The sequence below is a fragment of the Podarcis vaucheri genome (assembly GCF_965113315.1).
Source record: "Podarcis vaucheri genome assembly, chromosome: 16".
Taxonomy (NCBI): Eukaryota; Metazoa; Chordata; class Lepidosauria; order Squamata; family Lacertidae; genus Podarcis; species Podarcis vaucheri.
The window spans coordinates 25,186,503-25,213,054 of record NC_138754.1 but is presented as its reverse complement, the minus strand read 5'-3'; the positions used below and the strand labels follow the sequence as shown (position 1 = coordinate 25,213,054).

Below are 26,552 nucleotides of genomic sequence, written 5' to 3'. Positions count from 1 at the left end.
TCTCTGGTTGGCCTCTGTTATTTTCTCCGACCGATAGAGAACCTACAAAGGACTCTATAAGGGCTCTTGTGTCTCCCATAAGGGAATAAGGGCAGATTTTGTTTATTACAGAATGAAGAAGACATCTGAGGATATACAAAGTTTATTTCCCTCCCACCCACCGAAATCCCAAGGGTTATAAAGAACTTCAGCTCTGGATTTGTTGTTTTTTTAAGTTGGAGTAATAAAGGAACATAGCTCAGTGTTAGATCATCTGCTTAGCATGTAGAAGATCCCAGGTTCAATTTGCAATCCCAGACAGCCGCTGCCAGTCAGCGCGGACAACACTGAGCTAGATTGCTGAAGGCCTGATTCAGTAAAAGGCAGCTGCATACGCTCCAACTTTTCTCCAATGGAAATAGGGAAGTCCCATTCCATAATAATATCTTTACTTTTTATACCCCACACATCTTACTGGGTTGTCCCAGCCACTTGGGGCAGCTTCCAACATTTAGAAAAACATAATAAAATATTAAACAGTAAAAAAAAGAAAATTCCTATACAGGATTGCCTTCAGACGGCTCAGGGGTCGGATAACTCTATACCCTCCAGGATAACTCCATACTCTCCAATGAAAATGGGGACATTTTCACACCCTCCAACATTTCTCCAATGAAAATAGGGACAGCCAAGGAAAAGTGGAATCAAATCAGAAACCGGGGTAGCTTCTCTAAATCAGGGACGTCCCTGGAAAATAGGGACACTTGGAGGGTCTGCAGCTGCCTGCGTTCCTAACGGAGAGATGCAAAGTGGCGTAGCGGTTAAACTTTAAAGTCTCGAATTGAGGCCAAATCCACACCACGCCCTTCAAAGCGCGTCCAGCATACATTTAAAGCGCACGGCTCTCTCGCAACGAATCTTGGGAGCTGTAGTTTGTTAAGGGTCCTAGGAATTGTCATCTGCGAAGGGGCAACTACAGCTCCCAGGAAACCTCGGGGTAAGTCGTGTGGTTTCGTTGTGCGCGGCAGGCGCCTTCAATGTGCAGGATGCTCCATCATGAGACCAAAGGTGTAAAGAAATCATCGGGCCTCTGAGCATGTGCAGAGAGTAAGCAGCGCTAGTAGCACTGTGCAAGCACCCGGGTAGGGGACACTCAGGTCTTCCGAGGTGCCCCCGTCGCCGATCCTCTTTTTCCTTTGGAGAGCCGCTAATCCCCGAGCTCCGCCTTGCCCTGCCCAGATGATGCTCCTCCCTGGAGAGCCGGGCGGCGGGGCGAGGCTTGCCGGCCGAGGCTCCTCCGCCTTCCCTTCGCGGGGGCTCCGCCCGATCTGACGTGGCAGCGGCTCCAGCAAGCCGGAGGCCGCCGCGTCCGGAGCGCAGAGCGCAGAGCGCACAGCCAAGAGCGCAGCGCGCGTAGCTGGAGTGAAGGTCCCCGATGGCACGTCCGCGCTTCGTGCTGCTGGTGGCGCTGGTGGTGCTCTCGGGATCAGGGCTGCTCCGCGGCTACGAGCCGGACTGGCGCCGCCTGGAGGGCCTGGCGAGAGGGAAAGTGGAGGTGAGGCCAAGCCTGGAGGGCGGAGGGAGCTGGGTACCTTAGAGCATGTGCAGAGGGCCTGATGCGCCGGGGCCCGCCAGCTCCCTGGGTTGAAGTCCCCACCCCAAACAAATGTGGTCTCCCCACCACTTGACAGATGAAGCGTAAAATGCGCTGGGCAGCCTTGAGAGAAGCGCTGGCCCTCAGCCGGAGCTTAGCCTCCCTCGCAAGGCTGTAGTGAGGCTCTGTGAACAGGCGGCAGTCACCGCCGCAAGCCTTTGAAATGCGGGCGGGACATTAGAAAGAATTAAGGATGTAGCGTGTGTGTTGTTTTTTAATGTTGCTGCTGTTGTTGAAAGGCAGTATTTTTTTTTTGGGGGGGGGGGTTTCGTAAAAAAAGAGAAAAGTGAGATTTGCTTTGCAACAGATCATGCCAAACAACTATTAAGCCTAGCATCAGACAGAGATTGCGCAGAGCTTCCAAGAAGGATGTCTGTCTTGTCTTGGCTGTTCTTTTGCTATTCAGAGGTATACTGCCCTGGCATGTGGATTTTCTATTTTACCATCATTCAGAGGGATATACCGTGGTACCTCGGGTTACAGACGCTTCAGGTTACAGATGCTTCGGGTTACAAACTCCACTAACCAGGAAGTGGTTGCTCCAGGTTAAGAACTTTGCCCCAGGGTAAGAATGGAAATCACACACCAGCTGCGCAGCAGCAGCAGGAGGCCCCCATTAGCAAAAGCACGCCTCAGGTTAAGAACCGTTTCAGGTTAAGAATGGACCTCTGGAACAAATTAAGTTCTTAACCCAAGGTACAACTGTATGGGTTACCCTAGTTGAAGCTGAGAGCTGGGCTTCCCACAGTGTAGTCTGCAGGCCACTGAAGTTTCAGGCAAGTCTGTGGACCATAATTTACCATGTCTGCAAAGAACACTTACAGCTGGAATTCAGATTGTTGTACTATGGTTGACCTCTGGGACTCCCTGCCACAAGAGGCAGTGATGACCGCTAACTTGGATGGCTTTCAAGGAAGACTAGACAAATTCATGGGGGAGAGAGAGGGCTATTGATGGCTTCTAGCCACAATGGCTCTGCTCTGCTTCCGCAGTCAGAAGCAGTGATGCTATTGAATCCCAGTTGCTGGAAACCACAGGAGGCAAGAATTGCTCTTGTGCTCAGGTCCAGCTTGCAGGTTTGAGGGCCTCTTTGATAAGGTGGTCTAGATAGGCCACTGGCCTGTTGCAGCAGGTTCTTCTTAGCATTCTTAATGCTTCTGAATACCAGTTTGCATCTAGCACAGTGCAACAGAATTGCTGAAACAGGAGGGGAAAGTCATCTTCTAAAACCCTCTGCAATTTTCAGGTGGTCTGGGGCACAGAGGGGGGGTGCAGTTTGAGAACCACGGGCTTAGAGGACTAAGGAGAAATTTGGTGCTATTCCCACATATTCCCAAGTCTGTCCTTGTAGCCATTTTATTTTAGAGGTGGGAGGAGACTCTAATAAAGCCCATTTATCCCTGAAGATGACGTGGTTGCATTGGTGGGGGGTTGTTTTTCAGTCTGCTAACAGGTGGCCTTGGGCACACCTGCCGCGGCAGGTTCTGACAAGCCCTTGGAAAGGATTGTCAAGGGAACAGGGGGCCGGGGAACAGCTGTTTTTTCATGGTGGAAGGGAAAGGCGAATGTATTTGTGGGGTTGTCAACAAGTTTCCTGGGACGCAGGTGGCGCTGTAGGGAGCATAGGACTTGACGATCAGAAGGTCAGTGGTTTGAATCCCCATGACGGAGTGAGCTCCCGTTGCTCGGTCCCTTCTCCTGCCAGTCTAGCAGTTCAAAAGCACGTGCAAGTAGATAAATAGGTACCGCTCTGGCGGGAAGGTAAACAGTGTTTCCGTGCCCTGCTCTGGTTCGCCAGAAGCGGTTTAGTCATGCTGGCCACATGACCCGGAAGCTGTACGCCAGCTCCCTCAGCCAATAAAGCAAGATGAGTGCCGCAAGCCCAGAGTCAGCCACGACTGGACCCAATGGTCAGCGGTCCCTTTACCTTTACAACAAGTGTCCTGGGCTTGCAGAAGTTTCTCCAAGAGCATCATAGAAACGTGGAATTGTAGAGTTGGAAGGGACCCTGAGGAGCATCTAGTCCCCTTGGTGTCCCATACGGGGATCAAACCTGCAAACCTGGCGTTACCAGCACCACGCTCTAACCAACTGAGCTGGACCCCCAACTCCCCATCAGACCCAGAAACCATCACAGTCAGTGGCCAAGGACAGTAGGAGTTGACAACACAAGAAGAGAGCACTCGCCCAGCCTTCAGTTTCCAGCCATTGCTGTCTCCAACTGTGGAGGCAGAGCACAGCCATTATGCCTAGTAGCTGTTGTTCCAGAGATTTAATTATGTGTTCCATCAATATGTGCTTTATCTGTCCTGACTCTTCCAACTTTCAGCTTCATTCGATACCCACCAGTTTCTCTAGCCACTTCCTCCACACCAGGCATGGGCAAACTCAGCCCTCCAGATGTTTTGGGACTACAACTCCCATCATCCCTAGCTAATGGGACCAGTGGTCAGGGATGATGGGAGTTGTAGTCCCAAAAAATCTGGAGGGCCGAGTTAGCCTATGCCTGCTCCACACCATGAATTTTTTTTTAATAAACTTTTATTGTGTCTTTCCATTTCTCTGAGCTAAAGAGCCCCCAAAGCTGCAGGCTTTCCTCAAAGGGCAATTGCTCCATCCTTTATCATTTTGTTTGCCCTGACCTGGGATAGCTCAGTCGGTAGAGCATGAGACTCTTAATCTCAGGGCTGTGGGTTCGAGCCCCACATTGGGTAAAAGATTCCTGCACTACAGGGAGTTGGACTAGATGACTCTTGTGGTCCCTTCCAACTCTGCAATTCTATAAAGGAGAATTGAATTTTTTGCTGGCTGGCTGATGAGCTGTTAGGAGTTGGGTGTCGGACAACACCTGGAGGTTTGCATGCTCCTCGTCCTTCCAGTGCATGAAACGAGTCTGGATTTATTGGGAAGTGTGTTTGTTTGATGGTGTATTCATATTCTGTTTCCTCCCTTTTAAAGAGCTGTGGGGGATGACGGCTGAACCGCCTGCCAGAGGTAAGTGTCGCTTCGTTCCTGCTCGCCAGCACCTATCACTCACTTCCCCTGGGTGAAGAAGTGCTGCAACGGCTCATAAGGCAGAAGGCAGGGAGCCCAACAGTAGGTGGCGCCAGAGAGCCAATGACAGGCAAAACCCAACACATTCTAGGTTTCCCCCCATCCTCCTCCCTGCCAGAATGGAGATGGAGGAGAAAGAAGCTGACAGGCACAGCCACCTCCTAGACTGACTGAAAGTAGGGAGGCAGGAAGGTGGGGACTGGCTGAAAGCAGTCTGGGGTTGGTGGGGCAGACTGGAGCAGTCTGGAGTTTCCGGGGAGCCACCACAAGAAAGGCCCTGTCACCAACAAAGCCTTGCCTGTTGATTGTAGGTTCAGAGAATAAACTGGGCTGGTGGGGCAGGTGGAGCCGTCTTATTCCATGTGTAATATTTACATCTCATTCATCCCCCCCCCCAGGCGAAGGCCTTCATCAATGAGGACTTGCCTCTGTAGTATCCTTTTTGTATGTTTGTGCAGGGCCTAAGCATTGGAGGTAGGGGAGGGAGGTAAAAGGGGGATGTGAGCAAGTTCCCCAGGCAGCCAGCTTCGGCTGCAAGCCCATCGCCCCCCAAATTATTTATTTATCCTCTCTGGCCCAGGAGCCCAAACTTGAGAAATTCTGAACTGCCAAGCCTGATGCCCTTTAGCATGCTGTCTGGGGCTGACGAGGGTCATAATCCAAAACCTCTGGACAGGGCTGTCTTAAGCATATGCGGCACCGGGGTGCAAAGAGCCCACCCCCCAGGTTGCCCAGTCCCAGGCATGGAGGAGAGCGGAGCCAGCCAGCCGCCTCAGCGTCTCACTGGCTCGGACGGCGCAGAAGAGCACGCCATGGCGCTCTGACCGACGGATGGGCTCTTCCCTGGATTCAACTCTCTTTTTCCCCCCAACAAATTTTTTATTCATTTTATAACGCAAATAAACAACACAAACAGAAAAACAAACAATACAAACAGATTCTTGTCTTATCCTTATTTTTCCTAAACATTGTTAGGTGGGCTTCCCCAAGTCCTCTCTATCTGATTTCCATTTTACCTCATCTTTAGCAGTTTACATATCATAATTGCTAACCATTTTTTTTAAATCACCCTTACTTTAACCATAAAAAAACCTTCACATTTTATCACTTATTTTTCGCCCCATAGGACGCACCGGCCCATAGGACGCATCAAGTTTTTTTGGGGGGAAATAAAGGGGGGAAAATTATTTTCCCCCCCCCAGGCGCTTGTGGGGCAGGCAGCGGGGAGAAGCGCTCTTATTCCCGCCGTCCGCATTGAGATCAGGTCCGGGGACAGCAGGGAGACGCGCTGGTCTCCCTGCTGTCCCCGGAGTGGTGGGGCAGGCAGCAGGGAGAAGCGCTCTTCTCCCCGCCGCCCGTCTTGCGATCAGGTCCAGGGATAGCCTGGAGACGCGCTGCGTCTCCCTGCTGTCCCCGGAGTGGTGGGGCAGGCAACGGGGAGAAGCGCTCTTCTCCCCACCACCCGCCTTGCAATCAGGTCTGGGGACAGCCTGGAGACGCAGCGCGTCTCCCTTATGTCCACGGAGTGGTGGGGTAGGCAGCGGGGAGAAGCGCTCTTCTCCCCGCCGTCAGCCTCCAAACCACTTCGGGAGACAGTGGGATGGTGGCATTCCGCCTCCCTCTGTCCCCCGACCTTGTGGGGCTGGCGCTGGGGCTCTCCTGAAGCCTGGAGAGCGAGAGGGGTCGGTGCGCACCAACCCCTCTCGCTCTCCAGGCTTCAGTGAAAGCCTGCATTCGCCCCATAGGACGCACCCACATTTCCCCTTCATTTTTGGAGGGGAAAAAGTGCGTCCTATAGGGCGAAAATTACGGTAATACTATTTTAAAATACACTTCTATCCCTACAGCCTAAATCCACTTCCAAAGCTATTCTAAGATTCCCTGGACTCAACTCTCGGGCCCCGGACTCTTGGCCTGGCGCCCCTGAGAGCCCGGCGCCAAGGGCCCCCGCACCCTTAGCACCTATGGGTAAGACGGCCCTGCCTGTGGAGGGCACCAGGTTGGCAGTCTAACCAGGCAGCTGATTTGCTAAACCTGCTGGCCACGCAACAGAACTTGGGTGTCCTCACTCACCCTTGAAACCCCTGGAGAGATGCTGCCAGTCAGTGTAGACAATATTGAGCTAGATGAGCCTGTGGTCTGGCTCTGTTAGGCAGCTCCCTTCGCACATACCCTTAACTGCCTTTTCCAGCCACAACCTTGACATGAAGCACCTCGCTGGAGCAGACCCCGAACTCATCCTGTTGAACTCACACTTCAGAGAGCTGGAGGTGAGAGGGAGTTTTGATCTTCCCACACTGGTGTGACCCACCGGAGGATTTTTAGCTTCAGGCAGAACTGGTAGAGGTGATGCTCTTCACGGAATATGCAATTGCAGGAATAGTTTTGCTTTATGTTTTTGAATCGAACATGTAGGGCCCGCAACAAAACGTTGCAGCGCAGCGGCAAGAATCCATCTCCCTAAGAATCATGGGGGTTTCTTTTGAAATCTTATTTTTCAAAGCATCGAAGGGATGCTTGAAAGTATGTGGGCAGCAGATTGGTAAATCGCAGCCAGATTGGTTATTGTTGTCCAGCAAGCCAGCGAGTGTGACTTTTAATTCCTCCTTCGCTGGACTAGCAAAATTAAGTTGCATAGCACTTTAAAAGCTCCAGGAATATTCAAAAGTAGAGGGACCGGGTGCAGCAGGCCTTTGGAGGCTTCTCTTCTGGAATCCATCTGCCAGATTTCAGCCATGGGCAGGTAAGATGCAAATCTTGCTCTGTGATGCTTAACAGGCTAATTAATGTGCTGCTCACACAGCAAAGGAGCAAAGGTCCGTCAAATATGGGTGTAGCCAGAATTTATGGCGGGGGTGGGGCAGGACACACATCCTCTGTCTTAGCAGATTCGGAATGAAACGTCTCAGCAAGTTGTTTTAAATTACTTCCCTTTGAACCCAAGCGTTCAGAAAAATCTGCCAAAATCTCCAGCCATTTGAAAACCAGGAAGTTAAATAAAAAAATTAACATCCGGGAGTAGCTTTCATGCAGTTAATGAGTCTATTTTCCAAAATTATAAAGAGCATGCCTTTTTAATCTTATTTTTTAACATCTAAACTAAAACAAGTTTCCTTGGGTTTGCTGTAAACCTTTTCAGCTATTCCTTCTCTCATTTCTTTTTTCCCAATGCAGTTTTTCTGCACGCACTCAGTAAGCATAGGCAATTTCTACTTTAAATTAAACATTTTTATTTACTTACTTGATGGGGGCGGTTTCTGTCCCCTGGCTATGCCCATAGGTCCAATGCCATCTGCATTTGGATATGCTGGCACCAATCCAGGTGGGGCTCAGCATGTTGTTGCCACCTGCAAGTCTCTGGTTGACCAGGGGAAGGAGGACAGTGGCTCTGTGCTAGGACATCTGCTTTGGTTGCAGAAGGTCCCTGTTTCAATTCTCACTAGCATCTCCAGGTAGGGCAGGGAAGGTCTTTGGTCTGAAGCCCTGGAGTGCTGCTGCCCATCAGTGTAGCTCAGGGGTAGAGCATCTGCCAGCCCGTGTAAGCAGCCCTGAGCTAGGTGGACCAATGCCCTGACTTGGCTTAAGGCAGTGCCTTATGCATTTATTTTGCAGAGAATTCCACTGAGCGATATGTCCCGCAAAGAAATCAACGAGCTGGTGCAGAAGCTGGGCTTCTACCGGAAGGAGAAACCCGATTCGCCTGTTCCCAAAGAGTTCCAGCTTGCTCCTGCCCGGCCGCCCCTTGGTTCAGAAGGCGCCAAGGGAGAGCGTGTGACGGAGAGCAAAGGGGTTGCGGGTGGAGAACTCTAGATCTGTTGCGCTCTTAAAAACCTCAGGGGTGTCTTGTGTGCGAGTGTGTGCAAGGGTTGAGAGCGTGGCTCATGTTTTAATACATGCACAAGCATAGCTGTACCGGTGGGTGTGCATGGTAAGATATATTGTTAGTATATGCAGGGTTGTGTGTGCACACCTGCCAAGGAACGTGGCCTGGGCTGTAGAATCAATCCTTTTTTTAAAAAAAAGAAAACACAGGTTTCTAGACCTCATGGTTGGAAAGGTGTACGTGAAAGCGTCTGGGCAGCGCCTGCTGATCTCCCAAGAGGCCCGAAGAGGGCTGCACTAAATGACTCTTTAGGTCCCTTTCTAATCTACAATTTTATGAAGATTTGCAGCGGTCTTGAGTGTGGGGGTCTGCTCTTCAACCCCCCACCAGCAAAAATAGCAAGATACGTATATGCAAAAAACGAATGCGCCACATTTGCAGGATATGCAACCAAATGCAATGTCCCCTCATTGCAGAAATTTGGATTTCATTCTTTAATTTGTTCTAGAGTAAAGGGCACACACTGCCCTGTCTGTGGAACGTGAGTAAAAAGTGGTGTGGAAGAATCTGGGGTGTGGATTCGGAAGGGAAAGTGTGCTCTCCCCACTGCCTGGGGAAACAGCCAGACCGGAACCAGATCACCTTGAGTCCCACCTTGGTCTGCGCACCATTTCTGTCTAGATTCATTTGATCATGCATAGCCCAGTCAGAAAGTTTGGCTCCGTGCCTCTTTGTATAGCTCAGAAACCGGGAACCTGTGGCCTTCCAGGTGTTGCTGGATTCCTCGCCCCTCTCCCCCCCCAACAAAGTTTTAGTTTTGCTGACTGAGGGGAGCTGGAGACCACCAACATCCAGAGGGGACCACAGGTTCTTCCCCCCTGCTTTCGGTTCAGGTCACACTCCCTAGCCGCTGTTCCTTGCTCTAGGCCATAAGCAAGTCTTCGTGTTTTTCTGCAGCTGTGCCCCGTCTGCATGAGACAGGATGATACCCTCGGCCGAAAGCTCTTGGTGCCCAGGGTGGATAGTCAGTGTCCCATCAGGCTTCGGAGCACAGCGCGCTAAGGAACACGAGCTCAGTCACCCACCCTGCAAAAAACAACAACCCTCTTGCAGTTGTGCCTAGAAACAGTAAAGTCTTTTACATCCACTCTGCCGGTATCTGTGTCTCTGTTGCTGGATAATTAAAAGTCCCAGACTGAACTGGTCAAGGTGTTTTCCTGGGTCCTCGCCCCATCCCACCTTCAGAAGCTCACTGTGATGAGGTGGTGAGGTGACCTTTCTCTTCCTTGAAGAGCATGGGGAGCTGAAGTAGTTGGAAGTTGCAGCCTTTCTCAACCTGTGGGTCCCCAGATGTTGTTGAACTACAACTCCCATCACCCCTAGCTAGCAAGGCCAGAGCTCAGGGATGATGGGAGTTGTAGTCCAACAACATCGGGGGACCCACAGGTTGAGAACCGCTGTCTAGAGACTCTGTCCTGCCTCACCTGAGCAGCATGTTGAGTTGCTGGGAGATGTGCCCTTGCATCCCTCAGCCGTGTGGTGTCCCCTGCCAGTGGGGGAGGCAGGTGGAGGGTAAGACTCAAGGTGGTGGCAGCGCCCAGGCTGGGGGCATGCACCCACCCATGCCCAGCTGCTGTTCTGCAGTTCTGCGCCGCATGGAGGCACCGGTTAGGAAGCACAGTCCTTGCTTTAGGGGTCACAATGCTTTCCATGCCCCGGGTGTTGGCAACCCATGCTATGCTACTGCTACTGCTACTAACCCGCCTCACAGGGTTGTTATGAGGATAAAATGGTTCGTGTGAGCTCCTTGGAGGAAAAGGTGGGGTGTAAATGCAAAGACAGGAATACAAACTCCCCTAAACCCTGACCCCTGGGCCAAGGCTGACGGAAGCCGGGAATCCAGCAACATCTCAGTGGCTCAACAGATACCCATATCCTGCTGCACACCAGCCTGCCGCTGGCATTCTCAAACAGCGGGAAGGCGCCAAGTTGCGCTAGGTGTACGCTAACCTTAAAAGGACCGAGCCCTGGAGGTTGGAGGACAGTACGAAGCAGAAACGGCCGTCAAAACAGTCTATCCAAACTTTTATTGTCTTGCTGGTGCCTACATAAACATCCTTGTGCTAGTGCAAGAACCGTTACAATCGGGCGCGTGGCTGAGTGCTGAGAGCGGTGTCAGAGGAGCACATCCCGCTGTCCGTCCCTCGCTCCAAGCTCCAGTCGGTCTCAGCTGGCTCATCTGCCCCAACCTTCCCGTATTAATCAGGCCCTCAAAAGGGAAGGAGACTTGTGCAAAGGGCTGAAGGCTGATGCGCTGGGGAATCCCAGGAACAGAGTGGACATTGCTTGATGGTGCGCAGGCAGGAGAGCTGTTCCATACAGAGAGGCCACACCAGTGAAACCCACATGGTTTTCCCCCCTCTCCTGCCATGTCTAAGCACCCAGAGTTGACCACAATCGCTCCTGGGCTGGCAGAGCCATGGGTGAATACATAGGACACATGGATGGGCAATACAATTTCAGCAAACTTGGTGGCCAAGAGATGGGAACTGGCATGCCCTGTGCTTGCAAGGGAGCCTCTGAGCTGGTGCAGAGTGTGCCCTTCATCACCACCATTCAGACAGGGAACACAGTTTGTTTCTCTTAAAAAAAAAATTGTCCTCTACCCCAAGCACCAAAGAACACCCACATCTCTGTCCAGTTACCCCACAACTTCAAAAACTGCACTTTTCTAAACGAGCTGATTTCAGGAGGCGTTTCGGTCAGGATTCAGGGGTGGCCCTGAGGTCTCCTCCTATCCCTCGTCCAGCTTTCACCCTTTCTTGGCCAGGAAAGAAGCTATTTGCCATCTGAAAAAGCCTTGCTTCTCCTACCCACTGGTGCCGGCAGGGTTCAATCCAGAAGAGGCACAGTCCCAGCCCAGTGGGGCCTGTGCACTACATTTATAATTGGGTTCCTCTTCTGGAAGTGTGGGGAGGGAGGCACGAGGAAAGTGCAAGACCTCTGCCTCAAAGGTGTTGAAGGAAGAGGCCCTCTGCCATAGCTCAGCGGTAGAGAATCTGCTTTGCATGCAGAATGTCCCAGGTTCAACCCCCAGGCAGGGCTGGGGGAGTTTCCCTATTAAAAATCCTAGAGAGCCACTGCCAGTCAGTGTAGACAATACTGAGCTAGATGGATCAACAGAAGCAGTATAGGAAAAAGCTGCATTTAGCTTTATGGCAGAACATCTGCTTGGCATGCAGAAGGTCCCAGGTTCAAGTCCCGGCAGCATCTCCAGCTAGGGCTGCAAATGTCTCCTGAAAGCCTAGAAAACCACTTGCAAGTCATGGTTGCCAATGCTAAGATAGAAAGGACCAGCGGTTTGGCTTGACAGAAGGTAGCTATCTACCTCTGCACTTGCAACGATCATCGCACTTCAAGGATTTGGGGGAGGTGGGAAGCAGGGACGAGTTAAGATCTGGACACACAGACGACAACGCCCCCCCCTTTAGCACGCTCCAGCACTTAGCCGTTCAAAGGTACAGACAAGACGCGTGGTCAGTCAATCACACCTGCACAGGTCTCTGCCCATAATGCTGCTCGGCCGTGCACGATGCAAAAAAAGGGAGTTTCGAAAAAGGAGGAAACGGGAATAACTTACAGTAAATAACGACGACAACAACAATAATATAAAAAGCACGTGCGGATGAGAAGGGCAGTCCCGGTTCTCTCCGTAGAGCGGTCTAAGCTCGGCCGGTCCCCTCCAAACCGGCCTGGATTGCCAACTGCCCAGCCTGCTGTAGCGGGGTGTGGGGTGGTGTTGGTTCCTCTTGCCTTTTTGCTGCTGCGGGTGGCTCCTGCCCATAGTAAGAGTTCTCTGAAAGCAGGGGGGAGGAGGTGGGGCTGCAGGAACATGGATCGGGACCAGAGGAGCAAGCGAAGACATCCTCCTTCCCCCTGCTGCCGCACCCAGGGTGGGTGGGTTGGTGGGGGACAGGCTAGGCTGGATGTTTCGGAGGGAAGGGTGGGGGTGAGGGGGGCGGGAGAGGAAGGCTAGAAGCGCTGCTGCCTCATCTGGAGCTCGTGGCGCCGCAGGTGGTTGTAGAGGGACTGCACGTAGGTGAAGACGCACTTGGCGTCCGGACGTTTCCCCATGATCATCATGTCTTCCACGTCCACCAAGGGCACGCAGTCCACAAGCACCCTGCAAAAGGGGGGGGGGAGAGAAAGGGGGAGAGTAAGTGGTCAAGGTAAAGGACCCCTGGATAGTTAAGTCCAGTCAAAGGCGACTATGGGGTTGCGGTGCTCATCTCGCTTTCAGGCCGAGGGAGCTGGTGTTTGTCCACAGACAGCTTCCGGATCATGTGGCCAGCATGACCAGAGGCGGAGGAAGAAGAAGAGTTTGGATTTGATATCCCGCTTTATCACTACCCGAAGGAGTCTCAAAGCGGCTAACAATCTCCTTTCCCTTCCTCCCCCACAACAAACACTCTGTGAGGTGAGTGAGGCTGAGAGACTTCAGAGAAGTGTGACTGGCCCAAGGTCACCCAGCAGCTGCATGTGGAGGAGCGGGGAAGCGAACCCGGTTCCCCAGATTACGAGTCCACTGCTCTTAACCACTACACCACACTGGGGGGTGCGGAGGTGCGGCCTGCTCCGGGTGTCAACACTGAGGGCGGGTGACAAAATGCTGGGCAGCACTCATCTCAGGGCCTGCAGCATGCCCGAGCCACGTGTCTCTGTTGGGAGAGATGTGGCTTGGGCGCCCGCAGGCTCCACGCTGCCCAAATGATCCGCCCACTGCCTCCCCCCTCCCTGACTGTAGGGCGGCTGAGTGGAAAGAGGCAGGCAGACCCCAGAGGCCCTCGCCCTGCCTATCCGTGTGCCCTCGCGACTTCCTCCACCACTGAGCATGACCAAACCACTTCTGGGCACAACGGGACACACTGACGGAAGCCAGAGCACACGGAAACACCATTTACCTTCCCGTCGCGGTACAGTGGTGCCTCGCAAGACGAAAAGAATCCGTTCTGTGATGCTCTTCGTCTAGCGGTTTTTTCGTCTTGCGAAGCAAGCCCATTGACGGATTAGCGGATTAGCGCTATTAGCGGCTTATCTGCTGATCGGATAAGCTGATAAGCGGCTTAGAAAAAGGGGGGGGGGAAGGGAAAAAAAACCAGCAGGAACTCGCAAGACATTGTCGTCTTGCAAAGCAAGCCCATAGGAAATTCGTTTTGCGAAGCACCTCCAAAACAGAAAACTCTTTCGTCTAGCGAGTTTTCCGTCTTGCGAGGCATTCGTCTTGCGGGGCACCACTGTAGTACCTATTTATCGACTTGCACAGGTGTGCTTTCGAACTGCTAGGTTGGCAAGAGCTGGGACAGAGCAACGGGAGCTCACCTGTCGCGGGGATTCGAACCGCCAACCTTCTGTTCAGCGAGCCCAAGAGGCTCAGTGGTTTAGACTGATTCTTCCACCCACCCCCACGCCCATAAACTAACCCCACGTTGTAGTGCAGGTTGGCAACAACAACCACCAGCACTTATCCCCGCCCCTTGGGGCTTGGGTGCAAATCAGAAGTAACTACCCAGGTTTTTCCACCGCTATTCATTTCTGCAAGAACAGCCTTTGCACGGATGGGGAGACTGCAGAGATAACCTGGGGAGGTCAAAGGAGCCATTGGTTATTGCAAACGGCAGGGAAACCTTTGATCCTGAAAAGAGAAAAGTTGCCCCTTCAGGAGTCTAGCCAGAACAACACTTGAGAAGGTTGCTAGCGTCTCGTTTTGAAAGTGTGAGCAGCCGCCCGGTGTTTATAACTTTGCAAAACATCTTTTAGTGCAGGGGTTGCCGACCCCTATATTGATGCTCCAAGAACAGTTCGTGCCTGTGAAAAAGCTGGTTTGGCCAGTGTGAGAACAGGATTCTGGACTAGTTGGGCCCTGGGCCTGATCCGACACGTTTCCACTTACGCTCTTAATGCCCACCTTCAATGTTAAGACCCTGAACCCCTTTCGGCTAGTGGTCTTTGCATCAGCTTTGCACTGGTTTCCCGCCCGGCCTCCCCAGTCCTCAGCCTCAGGGTCAAGCATGTGCAGAGGGGGTGGGGGTGTGCAGGGAGGTAACCGCGAGGTTTAACGGGCTCCCTCCTCTCAGGCGATGGAAAATCTCCTGAGCGAGCCAGTGTGCCCTTATAAAGCCTTTGTTTAGCCTGTGTGATGGGCTGTTGTACCCAGTGTCCCAGGAGAACGAGGCTCTAGGGAGGCAAAGATATTAACAAGGAGTGCCTGAGTCACTTTTTCCAAGGCTCTCTAGCTCCTCCGAGACATATATGGCCGGGGCAAAATAAATAAAAATAAAAACCCACCCCCCTCCAAAAGAAGGAGAAAATAAGAAGAAACCATCTCCATCACCTGTCCGTCTCTCTTTCTCTGCACCCTGGCCTGCGGAAGCAAGGGATTCTGGGAAAGGCAGGCACTGTCGCCACCGTTACCTGGCAGTTGTCAAAAATTAACTGACCCTCCCGCAAAAGTGAGAGTTTTAAAATTTATTTTTACAATTGGTATTCAATTTCTTCCCCAGCCTTGACCGTGAGCTCCCATTGTGGGCTAAAGCAATCTAAAAACACAACATGGAAGAGCTAGTAACACTGGGAACAAGGAATATCGGGAGCCAGTGTGGTGTAGTGGTTAGAGCATTAGGCTGGAATCCGGGAGACCAAGGTTCAAATCCCCCCACAGCCACAAAGTTCACCGGGTGTGACACTAGGCCAGTCGTTGCCTCTTGGCCTGACCTCCCTCGCAGGGGTGTTGTGGGGGTTAAACAAGGAGGGTGTCTGCCCCCTTGAGCTCCCTGGAGAGAAAGGTGGAATAACGTTGTGGATTCTCCTTCCTTGGAGGTTCTGAAGCGGAGGTCGGGTGAACCTCTGTCACGGATGCTTTAGCTGAGATTCCAGCATTGCAGGGGGCTGGACTAGATGGCCCTTGGAGTTCCCTTCCAACGCCACAATTCTATGATTCTATGAGATGCGGAAAGGAAAGATAAACATGGCACCTTCAACTCCTTGCGAGGGGGCAGGAAAGGTAATGCTTAAATGCAACCAGTCAATCAATAATAAACTGTGCCAGGGTGGCGAGATGAAATATATCCAGTTTAGCACCTTTGTACAATGGCAGATCCTCTCAGCACCAACCGGCCCACTACGAAGAGCAGGCTGGATATTTTTTTCTTATTGATAAATGTCTTGATAATAACCCGTCCCTCGCCAGCAGGTCTCCCAGAATTAAAAACGGCCCTAGGGTGGGTCTCAAAAACAAGACATCTTAAGGGTAAAGAGGGAAGTCACAGGGAAGGTTCCAGATGCATTGTGGTGGGGAGGGAATTCCACAACTTTGGGGCCACCACAGAGAAGGCCCTCTGCTGGCCTGTCACCACCAACACCAAGGGCTGAGGAACTATCAAGAGGTGCCCTGCCTGCCGATCCCAGCACCCAAGGAGGTAGCCTTTCAGGTATTTGAGGCCTGTGTCATTCAAGGCCTTGAACACGAATGTGAGTGCCTTGAATTGGGCCCAGAAACAAAACAGCCACCAGTGCAATTGTCTTAAAATGGGGGTTTTAATGTGATATCGCAACAGAACCAATCCTCTTCCTCACCCTTTTATTTGAACTCCGCCCATCTAACTGCCCCAGCCACCCTGGGCAGCTTCTGACATATATAAAACACAAAAATATATTTAAAAACTTCCCTGCAGGGCTGCATTCAAATGCCCTTTAAAGGTTGCATAGCTTGACATCTGCTGGGAGGGCGTTCCACGGGGCGGGCGCCACCACCGAGAAGGTCCTCTGCCTGGTTCCCTGTAACCTTGTTCTCGCAGGGAGGGAACCGCCAGAAGGCCCTCGGAGCTGGACCTCAGTGTCTCCACTGAACAACGGGGGTGAAGATGCTCCTTCATGTATACTGGGCCGAGTCCATTTAGGGCTCTAAAGGTCAGCACCAACACTTTGAATTGTGTTCGGAAACATACTGGGAGCCAATGTAGATCCTTTAGGACTGGTGTTATACGGCCTGAGCGGCCACTCCCAATCACCAGTCTCGCTGCCACGTTATGGATTCGTTGTGGTTTCCGAGTCACCTTCAAAGGGGCTATTGGGGCTATTGGGTTGTTGTTTTTACAGTGGTGCCTCGCAAGACGAAATTAATTCGTTCCGCGAGTTTTGTCGTCTTGCGGTTTTTTCCGTCTTGCGAAGCACGGTGTCGGGAAAGTTTTGGAAAAGCTTCAAAAATCACCAAAGTCTTTAAAAACCTCAAAAAAGGCTACCACACCGCGTTCTACGAGTTGCTCCTCGAAGTCAAGTTGCAACTGTATTAACGGTGTTAAGAAAAAGGAAACAAACTTGCAAGACGTTTCAGTCTTGCGAAGCAAGCTCATAGGGAAAATCGTCTTGCGAAGCAGCTCAAAAAACAAAAAACCCTTTCATCTTGCGAGTTTTTTGTCTTGCGAGGCATTTGTATATATACAAATTTGTATATATATATATATATATATATATATATATATATATACCACTGTATTTTCATTATGTATACAAGTGGTCGCACAGGTTGCAAACGTGACCTGTGTGGGATGCACATTCACAACCTGCAACGTTCACAACCCGCAGCGTCACATCTACGCACACGCGGGTTGCGATTCTGCGCATGCGCAAAGTGCAATTTAGTGCTTCTGCGCATGCGCGCCTGCCAAAACCCAGAAGTAACCCGTTCTTGTACTTCCAGGTTTTGGCGGGTGTGTAACCCGAAAAAACGCAAACTGAAGCGGCTGTAACCCGAGGTATGACTGTATTGTGGTTTTGTATCTTGATTTTATTCTGTGAGACCCCCGGGTATAGGGCGGTAAGTAAGTAAGTAAGTAAGTAAGTAAGTAAATAAATGGCCCACGTACTGAAGGTCCCCAAGCAAGGTAGTTTCTGAAGGAACTACCAAGGAACTACCATCTGCCTCTCCCACCCTCCGAATTTCCCTGCCTCCCAGCATGGAAACGTTTTGCAACCAGAATGCACACATGCAGAGACACGTATCTCCCCCCCCCTCACCCCTCCGCCCCCCCCAATAAATCAAGAAGGAGGAGGAGATTCTCACCATTGCTCCGCGGGTAGGAAGGTTAGGACTTTTTGGTTTTAACCAGCCCCTTCTGAACCAGGCACCGGTAGAATTCCTGGATGTACGTGTAAACGCACTTCCAATCGGGCTCCCTCATCCGGACCATGTCCTCCACATCCAGTAACTGGGGGCACTCCGCGTGCGTCCTGGGTGGTGGGGCAGGGTGGTGGGGTGCCAGGAAAGGGGAGGGAGAAGCCAGTGATCACAGCCCGGACAGATTTGGAAAGGGGGCAGGGAGGGACGGAGAGGAAAAAGAAGAGAGACAGAAGGGAAAAAACAGAAGAAATACATAAATCCATTTCACATTCCTTTGTGTGTGTGTGCGTCAAACTTACATACATGCTTTTGGGGGGTGTCTCTCTGGCGTGCAATACAAACGAGGGTGGAAGGAGGGGGGGTCCATTGCACACGTGCGCCTGGGAGTCATTCCTTATATGGGGGGAGTGGGATAGGAAGGGTAGGGTGAGCGTGGCCAGAAGTGCTGTTGTCGGGGGCAGGTGCCACGAGCAGGTGTGGGGAACTCGAACCCGGATCTCGACAGCAAGGACAGTCCGACAGATGGAAAGGGGTTGGGGGGGGGAGAGAAAAGGAGATGGAGGGGGCGGGTTGGGTTGGGAAGAAAGGTGCTGTGCTCTGGTGCCTATTCCAAGGTGGGGCCTTCCTTCTATATGGACGCATATAGAGAGAGCGGATGAGGGGGGCCAGAATGCACCCCGCTGCCTCATCCCATAATACCCCAGCCTTGCAACAGCGCTGCGGCACAGCCGGGGTGCCTGAAGCTGGTAGAGGGGGGCGGGCACAGGACGACAGCGACACAGGAGGGAGAGCGAAAGCAGCGCAGGAAAGCACCTCTGGTCCAGATCGTGGAAGGAGGGGGTCGGTCGCTCTCGTGGTCCACGGAGAGGAGAGGGGAGCGAGGATGGGGATCTCTGGCAGGTGAAACCCTTCGCAGGCAAATGCCCCTTCCCCTCCTCTTGGGACAGGACACTGCATTAGGCCCGCAAGGGGGAGACCTGGCTCAGAGAAGAGGAAACTCATCGTCCCGCCAGCCTGGGACATCAACAGAACGAGCAAGTAGGAGTCATTGTGCAGACCACCAGGCTCCTGCAGCAAGGCTTTGGCACCCGTGAAAACGTCCTTTAAAAAGGGATCACCCTCAGGTCCGCTAGTAAAGCAGGCAGCAACGAAGCAATTCAGGAGCGGGGGAAATGGAGGCCCTCAGTTTGACCCTCGGAAATCTCTGCAGGCCGCACCCCGAGTGGTTTTTGCCTGGCTTGGCCTTGAATGCAGATCATGCCTCTTGCTTTCACACAGGAAGCTAGTGTGGAAACCAGTCTACAGTGGTGCCTTGGTTCTCAAACGCCTGGTACTCAAACAACTTGGAACCCAAACACTGCAAATCTGGAAGTAAGTGTTCCGGTTTACAAACTTTTTTCGGAAGTCGAATGTGCTCCGTTTTGAGTGTTACACTTCAGTTTTGAGTGTTACGCTCAGGTCTGTCTGATTTTGCGATTTATTTTGCATTTTTGTTTTTGCGGCTCTTTTTGTTTTGTTTTTGTGACTGTGTGGAACCCAGTTCAGCTACTGATTGATTGACTGTGTGACTGCAGTACATTGGTTATTGCTTTCATTTTGTGGATCAGGGGTCTTGTTAAGATAGTAAAATTGATGTGAAACTGCTGTTTTAGGGGTTGTTTTTGAAAGTCTGGAACGGATTAATCCGTTTTGCATTCCTTTCTATGGGAAAGTGCGCCTTGGTTTGGAATGCTTTGGTTTTGGAAGGGACTTCCAGAATGGATTAAGTTTGACAACCAAGGTACCACTGTACTGTAAAAAGCTAAAATTTGCACTGCTTGCTTCGCACACTTTAGATCGACTTCACCCACCAGGGACTCCAGCCCTTGGGCGGAAAAAGGTTTCAAAAAAAGTGCTAAGATGCAGCATTATTTTGTTGTGGTGGTTCCGTATTTTTAGGGCAAGGCATGTTCAAAAACACTTATCCTGAGACCTGCAAATGTGGGCGAGCAGTCCTGACTTTCCTGGGTGCTGTGATCTGCAGGATCAGCCCAAACCTCTCCAGAGTGCCAAATCTTGCAAGTGGCCTGGCTCTCTAAATGTGCATGTGGAGAGGCAGGAGAAGCAGTTGCTCAATGCTGCTCTGGGGAGGTCTGCTGTCCACCTCTGGTTGGGAAGGGGACAAGCAGCCCACGGGGGGAGTAATAAGAGACAAGAAAGCAAGACAGAGAGAGAACTCCCTTCCTTGTCTTTCTGCTCAGACCCGTTCCAGGCACAGCACTCAGGGGTGTCCAGGCTCAAAAAGCGGCAGCGGCGTGCCCAACCAGGCCCCGAGGGCGTCCGCAGCCCCGAAGTCGCTCTCACCACGCAACCCCAAGCTGCAACAGCGCACACCCTTACAAGAAAGACCTTGCAAAGAGGTGCAGGCACTCTCCCGCTCCTCCACACCAGCTCACAGCGTCCCACGTGCGCCACTGCCAAATCCCAAATTTTCCAGAGGAACCAGAACGCCTTCTGGTGTGGAAGAGCTCCTGCGCTCTGCGTAAATAGCTGAGCCCCCTTTCCTTCCTACCTTGTGTGTGAGAAAGCAGCACAGATCTAGCCGCAGCCAGGAAAGGTCTGTCTGCAGGTTACGGGGCAAAATCCCAGCACGCTTGTGAGGCCCCGCCATGAATGGTTAGCTGGCTTGGGTGGTGCAAGAGGACAGTGAGGTATAGTGGTTACAGCAGTCCTCCCAAAGTGGGCGGTACTGCCCCCCTGGTGGGAGGCAGAAGGATTAACCGGGGGAGGGGGGGGGAGATAAGAAGCAAGGGGAAGGAGGGGCAGACTGGAGGTGTAAATCAGACTTTGAAAAGTTGGAGTCTCTGGTCCAAGCCCACCAGTTTTGCTGGATTAATTAAACCAAATAGTTTTAATTGGATTTTGAGTGTGCTTAACCGTTACTGTTTTGAAACTCTTATTCTGTTCTGGAGCGGGTCATGCAAGCTGTTGTTCTGAATAATGCATTTTCTAGGGTAGCGGGCATGGGGGATGAATTTATGGAACCAAGTCTGAAAAAGTTTGGGAACCACTGAGTTAGAGTGTCGGACTAAGACCTGGGAGACCAGGGTTTGAATCTCTGCTTGGCCACGTGAAGCTCACCGGATGTGACCCTGGCTGCCAGTCACCTCTCTCAAAACTAAACCTACTCTAAAGGGTTGTTGTGGGGATTAAAAGGAGGAGAGAGGGAAGACCACATGTGACAATGCAATAAGATAAATAAATATTGAACAAACAGCCACCTGTGCCCATACACGCCTCAAGAGATGCCTTTTGCCAGAACTGCGTGTTTGTTGTGATTCTGCAGGTAACCATCAAAGGTACAACTGGGGCTTCAATCTTCCTAACAACCCCAATCTTGCATTTAAAAAAAAAGCCGAACAAGCATGTTTCTAGACCTCATGGTTGCAAAAGTACACTTTGATTTTCCCAGTGGACAGCCGAGACACCCTAGAAGTCAGAGAGGGATGGCTGAGTAGAATTTGTGTCCTCTCCCTTCCCCAGGACTAGCAAAAATGAAATAAACTGTAAGCATTCCAGAAGCCTGCAAAAATAAATAAATCAGATTTTGCTTTTCTCAAGCCCAGTTGTTCTTTCTTCCTTTTGATGTGGCGAGGGCCTGCTACGTGACACCAGCCTTCTCCAACCTGGCGCCCTCCGGATAGTGTTGGACAGACAGCGTGGGCTAATGGTCAGAGGTTTGTGGTCTAGCAACGCCTGGAGGTTGGGAAAAGCTGGTGTCTGCACAGAGGGAGCGCTGCTTTCTGTCTAGACAACACAGCTTAGGAAGAAGAACAGGGGACGAGAGGCAAGCCTTATTCCCCACCTTGAGGCTTTACTGGGAGGTCTCTCCCATCCCCCAAGTCGTCCGCCCAGTGAGACATTTTCTGGTTGAGAACCTCCCAGCTGGAAGCAGCACAGGTTTGTGCGCAACTGAGCAGGAAACAGCCACAGCCCTGGTTAACTCATTGCCACAGGATAGTTAAACCAGCCTTCCTCACTATGGTGCCCTCTAGATTGCTTTAGATGCTACAACTCCCATCATCCCCTGCCAGTACAGCCATTTTGGACTACAACTCCCATCGGCCTCAGCCAGCACAGACGGTTTGGACTACAACTCCCATCATCCCCTGCTCTAATGGCCCTTTTGGACTTCTAGCTCCCCTCACAGCTGTAGCACAAAGCCCATAGAGAGCACCAGATTGGCCAAGGCTGCGTTAGGCAGAAAAAGAGAGAGAGCACAGGTATGCCAATAACCCGGAAAAGGCGCTAGACCTCTTGAAGGAAAAATAGGCCCTGCACCCGCGCTTCTCTCCCACGCCCGGCGGGGGGCAGGAGCAGCTAAGGGGTACATACTCAGCCGCCGAGAACGCCATCTCGAAGTTGCGCCGCCGGTCCTGTGGTGAAAGCTGGGCATAATCAAAGGCCTCTGGGAAGAAGTTGTGCACGAGGGCGCAGAAGGCCATGCCGTCGCTCCAGCTGGAGGAAAAGTTCTGGATGTCGACGTGCTGCCGAGTAAAATAAAACCAAATTTTGAAAATTTTGTTTTATTTTTTTAAAAATTTGATTTGAAAACAAAAAATCTCAAAGCGGGGGTTTGCCAAAAAAAGAGAGAAATAATGTTAGCAGTAAGAAGAACGAGCCACACTAACTTAAAAATTTCAAAAAGAGAAGAATGCACGTTTAAAGAAGACTGGGAAATGTTTACTGAATATATGGGTGAAAATTGTGTTCATTTAAAAACGCTGGTAGCATTAAGATAAATTCAAGAGTATAAATCAGTTTTGATGGATGTAACAATGGATTACTGAATGGTTTAGTTCATGTAAAAGATGCAGGAATGTATGGTATGTAAAACGGACCATGGAAATAGAAGAAGGGAAGTAATTAAGGTTATTTAAATGAATATTTTGAAATGTAATTTAGAAAATTTAATAAAAATTATTGTGTGTGTGTGTGTGTGTGTGTTTTAAAGACAACTATAGACTAAAAAAGAGATCAACACTCACATAAACTGCTTTAGGCTTGTCTAACGGAATATTTTTAGCAGGCTCTGAAAAAAGTACAGTGAAGGCATCTGCCTGATATCAATCAGCAGGGAGTTCCAAAGTGTAGGCAATACAACACAAAGATCCAAGTTCTTACAACTGCAGAGCAGGCATTCTGTGGCCTCTGAAAAAGGGCCGGTTCCGCTGATTGAAGCTGTTGAATGGGGTATGTGGGGTAAGGCGATCTCTCAATCTGGGGAAGCCCGGGCAGAAAGGGGCAGGGAAGTGGGCACAGGCGAATGGCAAACTAAGTTGTTGGACTGTGCTGCCGAAATGGCAAAACTGACCGGAAAGCTCAGAAACCAGGGAGACCAAAACTTTAATAAGGAATGGGGGGAAATTATAATTTACCTAGAAGACCACTGTTAGCAGTTGAAAACACTCGCGGGATTGCAATAACACTCGTAACGTAACGAGAACTATGGACATAATGGGGTTATTTAAAAAAATGGACTATTGAATAAACATGCAGTAGAAAAGGGACCTGTGGAGGGAAGATGGGAAGTCCAGAGATTCAGAGGAATCTTTCAACTGTGGATCTGTCGTGGTAGGATTATAACTTTAAATTTGTAAAACCAAATAAAAATTATTTTTTAAAAAGGAAAGTGGGCACAGGCCCGCCGGGGGCACACTCACCTCGTAGCCCCGTGTCTTAGCGCGGCACCAATCCAACAGCATTTGCTTGATGCTGCTGGCGTTGGGGACACCAAAGCTGCCTGAGCGCTGGACCGCCACCCGGGACATGACTGGGTTGGCTGGGCTGCGGAGAGAAGAGGAGAGCGTAAGAAGTTGCCGTATCCCAAACTAAAGCGCTGCTCCCATTGGAAGAAGGAAATGGCCTCCGATCGTGGGGGGCTTGCTTGGAATACCGTATTTTCCGCTCTATAAGACGGACCAGACAATAAGACGCACCTAGTTGTTGGAGGAGGAAAACAAGAAAAAAAATATATTCTGAATCCCAGAGGCCAGAACAGCAAGAGGGATCTGGGATAGCCCACAAAGCCTCCACAGGGCAGCGGGATGAAGGCACAGCGCTCCCTCTCCCTGTTCTGGCTTCTGGCTTAGCCGCACAGCCTGCATTCACTCCCTAAGATGCACACACATTTCCCCTTATTTTTCAGGAGGGAAAAAGTGTGTCTTATACAGCGAAAAATACGGTATATCTGCAAAGGAACGCAGGCGACTGCCTGCCACCTTCCCTAAAGCCGAGCACTGCCACCCACCCCAGGACTTCTGCGCCAGCCACCCACACCTCATCCGAACACGGCGGGGCTCCTCACCTGCCGCTTTCCTTCTCCAGCTTCTCGATCATGGCCTTCCGGGCTTGCGAAGCCGACGTCTTGGGCAGGCTCTGGGCCTTCATGAGCTCCTTCTTCTTCTCAGCCTGGCGACGTTCCAGGGCGGCCAGGCTGCCAGCACGCCCAGAGGTCTCGTCCTCTCGCTCAAAGATGCTGCCAGAAAGGGACAAAGGTGAGAAAGGGCAGCAGGGGCTTTGAAGGAGACTAGGAGGTCAACGCTGACTTCTCGCTGGTTCCCCACTTCCCTCTGCAAGTCTTATGACCCTAGGGCGGCCTTACTGTGACTGGGAGTGGCCACCAAGACCATGTAACACCAGTCCTGAAAGATGCTATGAAAAATGAAGCAAGCCATTTGTGTCCGTGATGAACGCATTGCGTTGACTGGGTTTGATTCATTGACAATAGTTTCTGATCAAATCCCACAAGCCTCTCCATCTCTACCATTTGCTTTCTCTACACCCGACAGGCATGTATAAGCATTCTGAAACACAGACCAGTCGCTTCATTGGGCATCCTCAGTACATAAAGATAATAGGTTATTTTGATGTAGTTTGTTAATCTTTAGATAGATCTTAAGGGCCAGGAAGAGAGTTCACAAGGAGATGGTAAATCCTGCCTCTCCTGTTTATGACCTCCGGGGTTTCCTAAAAGCATTCCTCCTTGCTTCCTCTTTTATTTACTCTGGACTGCTATGCATGCTCAAATTAGCTCCTTGTAGTTTTAACTTTTAACTTTGTCCCACGTGGGGTTTTTGAAATGCTCAGAGGAAATCTGATTGGTTCTTACGAACACTGTGTAAAAAGTTCTTTTGTGAATAAAACGACCTGGGCCAAGGGGTGGACAGGAATTATTATTGGCACCTCCTCCCAGAGTCTTGCTGGTCAAGCCTCATGTGTATTCTATTAATCAGAGTCCAATCCTTCCCTGTTTTGGGAACGCCACAACCCTGGCGTCCCCCTGCCCACTCCGCAATTCTGTCGTTCTGTGAATGCGACAGGAGCTGTGCAACTGGGAGAGGAGCTCCAGGAAGGACTCACCTGCCGACTTTCTTGGAAGACGATGTGCTGTAGGACGATTTGGTCTGGAGAAAGGTGTTGCCGTCTGCTGAAAGGTTGAAGTGTGGAGAGGGGTGGGAGACAAACATAAAGACCTCAGGTACCACGGAGGCAACAGGGCGACATGCCACAGACTGCGCCAAAACATCACCCTTTCATGGGTTTTGAATTTTATCGTGTTTTTAGCTTCCTTAATGGGTCGTGCAAACCGCTCTTCCGAAGAATGCTTCTTTATAGCGTAGGAGGCACCAAGGATGAGTTTATGGAACCAGAGGGACAGTGGCCAAAAAAAGGTTTGAAAACCAAGTGGGTGTGTTGGACCTGGACCTATGAGACTCGCGTTCGAATCCCCATTCAGCAATCTAAAGCTCGCTGGGCCAAGTGGCTGCCTCTCAGCTTAAACCTACTTCACAGGGTTCTTGTGGGGATTAAATAAGATGGGGGGGCCATGTGAAAAGGGGGCAGTGGTCCCACAAAGTGTGGGAACCGCTTCTCTAACCACTACACAACACTGCAGTAACTTATTATGCTTTGCTCTTCCAATGTATTGGTGCTGACCTTTAAAGCCCTAAACGCCCTTGGTCCAGTATTCCTGAAGGAGTGTCTCCACCCCCATCGTTCAGGCTGGACACTGAGGTCCAGCTCTGAGGGCCTTCTGGTGGTTCCCTCACTGCGAGAAGCCAAGTTACAGGGAACCAGGCAGAGGGCCTTCTCAGTAGTGGCACCCGCCCTGTGGAACGCCCTCCCACCAGATGTCAGAGAAAAACAACTACCTGACTTTTAGAAGACATCTGAAGGCAGCCCTGTTTAGGGAAGCTTTTAATGTTTAATAGGTTATTGTATTTTAGTGTTCTGTTGGAAGCCGCCCAGAGTGGCTGGGGAAACCCAGCCAGATGGGCAGGGTATAAATAATAAATTATTATTATTATGTACCCTTCAAGCCCAGACATCTCAGGAAACAGAGAAATACTCAACACCACAATAAATCTGCTCTCAGTCCCATTTAGCTTGGCAAGAAAGAATAGCCCTCCCTCTTCCTGGGAGCCCCTCACCGCAAGGAAAGAAAACAAGATGCAGGCAGAGCCTTACTTTCCGATCTCTTCACATAGCTGGACTCCATCATCATCGTGCGGGAAGTCTTGCTGCCATCATCTGGGAGGGGGGAAGCATAAGAGGGTAAGCAGAGTGTTTATGGATCAGGCCAGAGGCCTACCTTGCCTGACGCCCTGTTCCCCACAGTGGGAAGCCCCAAAGCGAGACTTGAAAGCTTTAGGCTTCTCTCCCTTTGTTCTTCTGCCTCTGATCCTGGTGACCATCAGGACCAGCCTCTCAGAATCAGAGTTGGAAGGTGTACTAAAGGCTAATGGATAATCTAGGCGAGATTCCTGCACCGCAAGGGGGTTGGACTAGATGACCCTCGGGGTCCCTTCCAACTCTACAATTCTGGG

General features: G+C 51.1%; 2 protein-coding genes across 9 annotated transcripts in view; one reads left to right on the top strand and one right to left on the bottom strand.

The window, feature by feature from the left end:
- Window positions 1-1,271: 1,271 nt before the first annotated feature.
- Window positions 1,272-9,658, top strand: SELENOM (selenoprotein M). The gene is made up of 5 exons (XM_082203525.1): window positions 1,272-1,534; window positions 4,592-4,627; window positions 5,086-5,120; window positions 6,879-6,957; window positions 8,300-9,658. Exons 1-5 carry the CDS (start codon window positions 1,415-1,417, stop codon window positions 8,495-8,497), a joined length of 468 nt encoding a protein of 155 aa, XP_082059651.1. The 5' UTR covers window positions 1,272-1,414; the 3' UTR covers window positions 8,498-9,658.
- A 2,246-nt stretch (window positions 9,659-11,904) lies between these two features.
- Window positions 11,905-26,552, bottom strand: part of SMTN (smoothelin) — an 82,029-nt gene continuing 67,381 nt past the window's right edge. For 4 of the 8 annotated variants that reach the window (XM_082203081.1, XM_082203086.1, XM_082203084.1 and 1 more), the window contains 6 exons: window positions 26,194-26,256; window positions 25,087-25,153; window positions 24,032-24,202; window positions 23,388-23,511; window positions 22,060-22,211; window positions 11,905-12,693 (listed from right to left, as the gene is read on the bottom strand). In XM_082203081.1, the coding sequence (XP_082059207.1) occupies window positions 12,543-12,693; window positions 22,060-22,211; window positions 23,388-23,511; window positions 24,032-24,202; window positions 25,087-25,153; window positions 26,194-26,256 (728 nt within the window). In that variant the 3' untranslated portion in view covers window positions 11,905-12,542. Of the gene's footprint in view, window positions 12,694-17,628; window positions 17,796-22,059; window positions 22,212-23,387; window positions 23,512-24,031; window positions 24,203-25,086; window positions 25,154-26,193; window positions 26,257-26,552 lie in introns of all 8 variants that reach the window. The other 4 variants (XM_082203082.1, XM_082203087.1, XM_082203083.1 and 1 more) reach the window with 3 other exon arrangements.